General features: G+C 35.9%; 1 protein-coding gene across 1 annotated transcript; it reads left to right on the forward strand.

The window, feature by feature from the left end:
- The first annotated feature begins 5,121 nt into the window (after positions 1-5,121).
- Positions 5,122-9,510, forward strand: LOC113780984 (histidine-containing phosphotransfer protein 4-like). Its single transcript, XM_027326792.1, has 6 exons — positions 5,122-5,272; positions 5,858-5,988; positions 6,084-6,152; positions 8,103-8,174; positions 8,307-8,379; positions 9,099-9,510. Exons 1-6 carry the CDS (start codon positions 5,213-5,215, stop codon positions 9,114-9,116), a joined length of 423 nt encoding a protein of 140 aa, XP_027182593.1. The 5' UTR covers positions 5,122-5,212; the 3' UTR covers positions 9,117-9,510.
- Positions 9,511-9,901: the final 391 nt, after the last annotated feature.

Consider the following 9,901-nt stretch of genomic DNA (forward strand, 5'->3'; position numbering starts at 1 on the left):
GTGAGCCAAGTTGAAATTTGTTTGGAGAATTGCCACATCCTCCCTGGGTTCCTTATCAACATGGGAGATGGTGACTGGGGAGGAAGAATATCCATCTGTCCCAGTAGAAGGAAGAGGAAAAGTTTTAATCATGTTCTGATGCCCGATTAGTAACCCACCCACCTAGAGCTTTTGAATCTTTTAGAAAGGCAAGTAGGAGACCACACAGCTCCATTTAGCGTGAAAGAGAGGTCAATGGTCCTCCTGTGAAAGCTGTAATTTTTTGCTACCACTCTCTCCTCTAACCTCTTGATGGGCGGCAAGGGAATAAAGGGTGTAAATCTCATTCAGTTACTTTTGCTTTGCATGATATGCTGGGATAGCTAAAATGGATCTTCAACAGTGTCGGACAGGACAAAGGATTACTGTCTGCTAATGTAAAGGATATGCTCTTTTTCAATGATTACTGAGATTCTCTCTTTTATCTCTTTGTCATAGCCTGGTATTAACTCATTCCTTGAAACTTTCCACTTTCCTAAGTTACTCTTTCTTATTGCGCTAAGTTTACCCGAAGTAGATAGATCTTGAGTTCCTAAAGCAGTTCATTTTCGGCGCAGAAAACTGGGTCATATGCGGTGATTATTCCTGCTGGTCATATGATGGTACTGCTTTTACGTTTCCTGAAGAGACATGTTGTCGCTTCCGGTTACAAAGCAGATTCCCTCATGGGTGGTCATGGACCGGGGGTTCTCGATCTATTCATCTGAGTTTTTTTTTTTTTTATAATAAATTAGTGATTTATAGGTCGGTTTCCATTAGTTTTCAACTTCTAGTATCAACCTTTGGCTGTTTAATGGATTTCTGAGTCTGCTATAAAATTGTCTTGTTTCTCATAAAACCATTCATTAGTACTCTTTATAATAAAAAATGGACAGCAATCACTGGTATTCAGTATACATTCTACATGGTTATATTACTAATCCCACAGTGCAATCTTATATGCATGAAAGCATGATGTGCAAATTTGGATGGGTATCTAAGTTTTCTCTATACCGGAATGTGTATGCATCAAGTTTGTGCTCTATCATGTTGCCTGTAAAATATACTATATATATATATATATGCTTTTTGTTAGGCTAGTTGTACATGCATGCATGTATTGTATATACATCTATTTACATATTTATGCACATACATGCATGCATGTATTGTATATACATCTATTTACATATTTATGCACATACATGCATGCATTTCAGTTTAAATTCTCTGTAGCTGTTGAAAATCTGAAGCAACCATAAACTGAGCGTATTGTAATCAGACGATTTAGGTACCCTGAAACAATAGTTTATATGGACGTGCGTTGCATAGCACTCGTCTGAGTAGTTGATTGCTCAATTTGATTTGTAAAGTCAGCCGTGGTTTATTCTGCATCTTATTGTCAAATTACCAGTAGTACTTTACATGCTGAATGAATTTCAGGTTTTGCATAGCCAGTGAAGGTTTCCTGTTTTCAGTAGTAGCATTGTAAGTAGGAGATGGCCATTTTTCGTGGTTGATTAAATTGCACTACTATTTCCGGGATGGTCGACCATTTCCCTTTCTGTGCCAAACACTACTAGTCTTTTTGAAGTGAGAACCTTACATAAACGTTGGTTCTTTATGTAGGTTGAGTTAGACATGCATATGCAGCTATAACTAGATGCTAATGGCCTTTGATTTATGTACATTACTACTCCTTCAAGTTGCCATAAATTTTGGTCGGGTTAAAATTGATGGAAAATGAACATTGATGCAGGCAGGGCTCGACACACAGCAGCAGATTAATAGATGCAGTCCCCACCTGGTAATAGTTAACTAGTTGGAAAGGCACGAGGATTGTATATGCAAATTAAAGGAAAATTATGATAAAGTAAAAAAGGGATATATATATATATCTTTGATTTGAATCTTACATGCCTACAGGCAGGGCGAATTTGTCTCTCCTCCTTGAGCTCGATTAAGGTAATTAACCTATTCGATGGCTGACATTTTTTCAACTAAAAAAAAATTTTGCTTTCAACTTCTTGCTTGGTACTAACAATTGATTTAATCTTGTTAGAGTTTTTTTTCTTTTTCTTTTTTCTTTTTTTTGGGGTGGGGGAGGTGGGGAGGACGAGGGAAGTATTTGATAGGATTGTGACAAATAGTACTTATGTGGCATTTGATTGATCGCAAAGCATGATCGAAGTGATTGAGATCAATCTTGCAAAAACAGCTACGCATATTGATGGGGTATGCCTAGGACCTTTAGAAATATGATCTGAAATGCTCCTCAAGCGGCCAAACCCCTTTATTGGGAGAATACGTCTTCTCAAATTAGCTTTTGCAGTTGGTCTGCGAGCTTACTGTATTTTCTCACATAAAAACCTCTTGCAAGATTTAGCACATTTTTAGTTTCCACAGCCGTTCATTGCGAAGATCTCAAATTTGACAGTTGCTTAGAATCTACTCCCCTTCTTTTAGCGCTTTTTCTGATGGCCATGTAACCTTTTCATGAGTATCTCTTCTTTTTGTGACCTGGAAAGTGGCTTCATCAATTGTCTTTTGATTCAGAGGGACTAACAGGAATCAAGCAACTGGATCAGTTTGTTTGAGATTCAACTCTGTTATTATTCTGTCAAGCCCCAACTTTATTCAAATTTTCTAAAGTTATTATTGTTCTGGAAAATCCAATAATACCAAAAAAAGAAAAATGACTGTTTGTTTGAGATTCAACTTTGTTATTATTCTTGGGTCGGTGCCTGGGGCAAGGAGAGAAGGATTGTGAGTAGGAAGTTTTGGATTTAAATCCTCTCACTTACCCAAAAAAAAAAAAAAAACCTTTGTTATTAGTCTATCAAATCTCAACTTTATTCAAACTTTTTGAAGTTGCTGTTGGAGAAAACCTCAAAAAAAAAAAAAAAAAGAAGAGAGAGAGAGAGAACAGAGTAGAAGTGGTCTTTTCTTACTCTTTTGGAGAAAATAGAACGCAGACTGAAAATTCACTCATATGAGAAATATGATAAAGATCTCTCATTTATTTAAATACACGAGATGGGTGTGATAGATAGGAGAAAGAGAGAGGGCTAAATTCAAATCTTTAATTACAACTTGTAAAATTAATTTTGAAGCTTGTAGAAGGTGTGAATTTAGCTTCTTCGTATGAGGAATATTATAACAGTCTTTAGTCATCTAAAAACACAAAATGGAATTATACAATGAGGAATATTCTGAAATATGCCATTACTTGATTAACGGGAAACACGGTGGAGAAGAGTTATTTGCATGAATACAGTTCTTTACACCTTAATCTACACGAACGCTTATTTGATTATTTAATATGCGTTCTTTGCATATACATATATTGATGTGTTTTTTCTCTATCTCTCGGATCAATATGAGATATAATACTTTATTTATGAATCTAACAAATCTCTTTCTTTACGAGTAACCCCTCATATTAAATCCAAATTTACAAGCTCTTTTCCGAATCCACTTTAATACTCAACACAATCTCACCTTATCATCTAAGATCACCTCTTCTCCCAAATATGGACCCACTCTTCTTTAACATCCAAACTGTATTTTAGACCCCTGCCAACCCTTGACTCCTTGGTCTAACACCAACTAGACCCCTTGCCAAATTCATGCCGCACTTGGTCCAACACTAACCAAATTCCTTAGCACTTTGATCCACCACCAAGAAGAGAATTTCACCAGTCCAACTCCGAGAAGAATCCACTTGTCCATGAGTGGTCCAGTCTCGCAACCTGAAGTTCTGATACCTATTTGATATGGGAGAAATACCTCGAGAGAGCCCACTAAAGAGCCCAATATATAAGTCAGGAATCCAACTTTGACCCAAAAGCTTAAGCCATTAACTGCTCTTTCTCTATCTTTCGAACTAATGTGGGACACGATTCTTTATTCATAAACCTAATATATATATATATATATATATATATATTGGATTGAAAAATTTCTCATGACGAGCCACGGAGGATGGTGGATAATTGAAGATTTGAGTAGCCTGTTATATATAGAAGTGGCATATGTAAAAGACAGATGGAAATATGTCATTATATAAGCTATTATGGAAGTGGCACATGTAAAAGATAGCTATGAAACATGATATTGTATTACTTCCTCCGTCCCACTTTGATAGTCCTGTTTTTCTTTTTCGTCTGTCTCAAATTGTAGTCCACTTTCCAATTGAAGAATGTAATTGTATTTTAATTTTCCTAAAATACCCTTATTCAATGTAAGTTGTTGTTACTATAAACCTACCCCATTTAATAAAAGTTGATTCTTTTTTTACCATCAATTCAAGTTCCCATAAAGTTGTACACTAATTAATGTGAGAGTATTTTAGAAAAATAGTTACCTAAATTGATTGTTCCAACAAAGTTAACTACTTTTTATTAAACTGTGTGAAAAAAGAATCAGGACTATCAAAGTGGGACGGCGGGAGTATTTCCTATGAGATAAAACAAAATCATTTTCGGAAAAGTTACCAATCAAATGGAGCCAAAGTTTTTTTTTTCTTTTTAAATTTTTTAGGATGGGAGGGACGGCGGATTTGAAAAGTGGAAAGGAGAAAAGAGAAACTTTTTTCTTTTCAATTTTTTTTTTTTTTTAATAAGAGAATGGAGAGATTTAAAAAGCGAAGGACGGAAGATTTGATCGTAGCCAAAGTTATCAACACACACAGTGAAACAGTGTTGCATCTCAACTTTATCTGGTGGATCACATCCAAGTGGTGAAGCAAAAAGCTACAGTCCGAAATTTGTTCTTTTGGATCCATTAGTTTTTCAAAAATTAATTTTTTAAATACTATAAAAATTTTAAAAAATACCTTAAAAGGTAGTCTAAATTATTTTAATATTTAAAAAATATCTCAAAATATATTTTAAAAACTCTGCTACTCTTAAATATTTCAAAATATATTCTAAAAATATGCCAAAATATACTCTAAAAATTCAACTATAGTAAAATTTTTCAAAAACATCCCAAAAACAGCTAACTTAATATGAAATAGGGATGTGGACCCCTTATGTCCTCTCAACCTTCCTATATAAACCTGCCAAATCTTCCGCCTCGTACAACAAATTTTCACAGCAACAACATATCATACTTGCCTTCAATTCTCTGAGGGCTTTGCTTTCCCTTTTGCCAGTTCATTTCAAACTTTTCCCTTTCATCAGTACTAATAATGGAGGGAAATCAACTGCAACGGCAAGCAACCCACATGAGGAGAACCCTTTTTGATCAGGTTATTTTTGTCTAAAAAGCTTTTATGCCCTTGATCATAAAAATTCTTGAAATCCAGAGTCTGTACAATTAGGAATACTATTACCTTACAAATGGTTGTCGAAAGAGTAAGTACTGAGTATAGAAGCAAGAACTGGGATGGCGAAGGAAGATGGTATTTTCCACTATCGATCTGTGTTAACATGGCAATAAAAGAAGATGGCCGTTAGGCTGAATCAAGAAGTTATATCATTTTTTCTTTAAAGAAGTTATATAATTTATCTTTCGGTATAACGTAATCTCCTGAGTGATTTCAGGACTTGGAATGGTAAATATGAATTCCAAATTTTTTATGTGCAAGTCATACAATTAAACCTAATTGGTCTTTTTTTTTTTTTTTGGTACGAAGTTAAACTTCATTGGTCATTTGATACTTTGGACACAAACGGTATCCTAGCCAAAAGCTTATTGGTCTTTTTTTAGGAATCTTGACGAGAGAAGCTTTTTTATCAGATTCCAAGTGAATAAATGTGAAGGATATTGTATCTTATTCTTATGGATGCCCACATATCTAATATCTGATTCTGAGTTGTGGTTTAATTTGCAGGGCTATCTTGATGAGCAATTTATTCAGCTGGAAGAATTGCAGGATGATGCTAACCCTAACTTTGTGGAGGAAGTTGTCAGGGTTTTCTACAATGATTCAGCAAGATTGATCCGTAACATTGAAATGGCAATGTGAGAAAAATCCCATCCTTAACAATCTAGTTTCTTGGTTTTGCATGCAATTAGTAAATATTAATCCTGTCAATTACATTATTATTGTTATGCAGGGGAAAAAACCCTATGGACTTTGGCAAGTTGGATGATGTCATGCACCAGTTCAAGGGTAGCTGCTCAGGGTAAACTGTAGTTATTTGGAAGTAATAGTAGTGTGCTAAAATGGCGTAATAGTGAGGAGCTAGAACAGTGCCCTTGTTTGGTTTGCAGTCTTTTAAGAGGAAAAGTTTTTACGATTTTCATGAACGCGGCGACTTCTAATTATTTTTTTAATGTATATATATGCATCAAATCGTTATAATACATTTTTCTATAAAAATTCTAAAATAATAATTTAAAAAAAAAAACAATTCAAATGGGATATGTTCATCCATCCTGGAAAAATCGGACACTAATAGAACTTGATATCCAGAGAGCCTTTCTTCATTATTCCTTTTTTTTTTTAATAGTTTCCCATCAACAAATTTAAGAGCTAGAAGTGAAAATAAAGGTGAAAAGCAAAAGGGTTGGGAGAGGCCTTGACCATGTTTAGAAGGTGTCTTGTCTATTGGAAAATGGAAAAGGTTTTCAACACTCGACTAACTACTTTAAGGTCGACTCAAACAATAAGTAGAGAAAAAAAATGTTGTGAAAAGCACACGTACAAATGCTAAGTAAGCGAGAGGGTATCTCTTGGAATAAAGTTGCCAAAAAAAAAAAATGATAGCTAGCAATAGCATATATACTTCTGATCCCCTATTCTTCAAATGCACGCATCTGAAAACATCCCATCAAATATATTATTGACTGAAAGAAAAATTCAACTGCTCCAAATATTCCTTATGGATTGAAAAGTTAGAAAAATATTAAAGATGCTCACGCTTGCAACTTGCAAGCTGGAGCTCCAAAGATGTAATTTCGTCCACGTTGATAGAAGCCAGAATAACATGCTCGTATCTGCAAATCATTACGATAATTGTGGCTAGTTTTAGATTGGTTTGATATTGCTTTTACTTAAGTTCTTTTACATAATCTTAGAGGAGGTAATATGTCGACATATATATATATATATACACATATGTTACTGATGTATGCAGAAAAAAGTTGGTAATTGGATCTTTACACAGGATTTCTTTTACTTGGGGCGGGGACCGTGGGGCTAGGAGCTGGGAAAAGGATGCTGTCTGTATTGACATTTTTTGGCACGGGATGCATAAAAACAAACTGTTTGGCGTATTGACATCATAGAAATTGTCGATGCACAAGCAATTTTTGCTTCATAAGTAAAGAGTTTTTAGAAGTCACCATCTTTCAGTCGGGCTCTAGAGATTCCATGCAACATTTGGTGATAGAAATTGTCGATGCACAAGCAATTTTTGCTTCATAAGTAAAGAGTTTTTAGAAGTCACCATCTTTCAGTCGGGCTCTAGAGATTCCATGCAACATTTGGTGATAGAAATTGTCGATGCACAAGCAATTTTTGCTTCATAAGTAAAGAGTTTTTAGAAGTCACCATCTTTCAGTCGGGCTCTAGAGATTCCATGCAACATTTGGTGATATGGATGAGGTGGGGCTGTAAACGACCCAACGCTGCTGACTTGATACACCATTCTAGTAACGCGTGTCCATTGAAAAACTGCAGACAAAACACAAAATCTTATCCAAGATGCCCTAGCACAAAGTTTAATGTTTCAGTTTCAGATTTATGAGTATCTCTATCCCCAATGCACATATGTATCATGTGGCAAGCTAGATCTACTCTTGCTCTTCGATCAATACTGACATATATAACATCTGCATGCATGCATGCATGCGTGCGTGCATGCATGTAACGAAACAGACAGTACTCGGCCCTGCATCTGAGTCTTAAAACAAGGATTTAGGCAATCAAAGTTTTCCAAGAATTGGATGCAATCGACTTCTTTGTAAACTGGTTTAGCATTTCAGAAGAGAAAACTTTTCTTTGTTTCAATCTCAACAGCTGAGAAGGTTGCGTATCGATTGCTAGATATATAGTAGACATTCTTGGTAGTGATTGATCATTCAAATTAACCATATGCATAGCACCCTGATTGTCCTTCATCTTGATGCAGCATTGGTGCCAAAAAGGTGAAAAGGGAATGCACCCGATTCCAAGACTACTGCAAGGAAGAGGACCCTGAAGGGTACAAGTTGACTTTGCTCAGCTTACATCTTTCCCTCATGCTTTTTAATTTGATTTTATTTTATTTTTTTAGTGACCTATATGAGCCTAGCTAAATGATGATCTATTGCTACATGATTCATTGGTCGTGCAGATGCATGGGGGCCTTCCAAGCAGTGAAGCAAGAACATGCAACCCTAAAGGGGAAACTAGATGCTTACTTTCAGGTGTCTTTTCCGACTTCTCTTTCCCTCCTCTACCTACAGATATGGACAGAACACGCATGCACCATCTCTTTACGGTTTAAGCCAAAATACAATGCATATCTTTCCTTATGAATCTACCATTCAAGCAGTAGCGTTGATGCTAGGACAATTTTGACCCACACTTTCCAACTTTTACGATAACTGCCAAAGTACGATGATCCGGAATCCGCCAAAAGTAGTACGCAAATTATTTGTACTTGATAAACATCTTACTTTGTCTTCTCAGCCCTGTAGCATCTAGAAATTCCTAGATTCCTACTTTTACCAAGAAATAATAGGTGAAAAGGAAAACTACCACTGAGAAACGTAAGTACAAGTACTCACCGCCGTAGCATTAATTCTCTGAATACTTATCCACAACACACCCTGTTGAGTGTTGACATGAAAAAGACCTATAGATAGAAAAACAAATTTTGTTTAAGACAACCATTTTCAGTAACATCATAAAACACCCACAAATCTTCACAAAAACAAACATATGAAATACGGTCCCGGTACCAGAGGTTGCCCGTGGTGGGGGAGAGGGAAGGGTGTGTTTTACCATCTTGCATCCTTTATACTTCATGCACTCAATCCTACGAATCATGGCTCTGTCATTACATACATATTAACATGCACAAGTAGTTCTGGCGTATTATGACTGATAAATTCTGCTTGCTCTGATTTCACTGCAATTTTAGTTGACAAGGCAATGTTGAAGGTGAGCCCAACACCTTCAAGGACGGGTTAGCTAGACAAAGATATGGCGCCCGTAGCAAGCTTTCCAAATATCGCGACTATGACGAGCAAATAATACTACAGCATCGGGAGATATATCATTTCACTTGCTATAGGATCTCCATCCATGACCATGGATGGATATTTACGGAAAGTAAAAGCATTAGCAAATAATACTATAGCATGGCGTTACTTTTCATTCTCGATACAGTCAGAGATGCAGAGGAGTAGCAATAGCAAAAGAAGAAATAATTGGCAGCTTCAATCATCATGATGAAGTTGTGAGAAGCGTGAAATTGTATCCATATATATGTACTGTATATCTCTACCTATCTGAGAATTACGGATATAATATGACAATAGTTATCCAGCCTATACCTAGAATTGCTCAAAGATGATTTGTGGGTTTTTTTCTTTGTCTTTTTTGCTCCACGGGTTCCGCCATTTCCCCCAAAAGTAGCTAGTTCGAACTGCAAAAATTGAACATCCTCTCCGTTCTTTTCCCCTTTCCTTCAATGAATTTGACCAATTCCATTACCCTTTTCTTGTCCATGCACGTATAATATCAGAGTCCCATGTATGATGCTACAGACAGCAAAGAGTCATTGGAATATTCATTAATACATAAAGCATAAAGGTTGAGCTTTGAAGGGAGGTTTTACTTTTGAAACAGGGATTCTACAATGCAACAACTCAAGAATAGTCAAAACTGGCTTTATATTCCGTGCTAAAAATGATTATAACGATTTAATATTAAGATAAAGTA

The sequence above is a fragment of the Coffea eugenioides genome, chromosome 8 (genome assembly GCF_003713205.1).
Source record: "Coffea eugenioides isolate CCC68of chromosome 8, Ceug_1.0, whole genome shotgun sequence".
Lineage (NCBI taxonomy): Eukaryota > Viridiplantae > Streptophyta > Magnoliopsida > Gentianales > Rubiaceae > Coffea > Coffea eugenioides.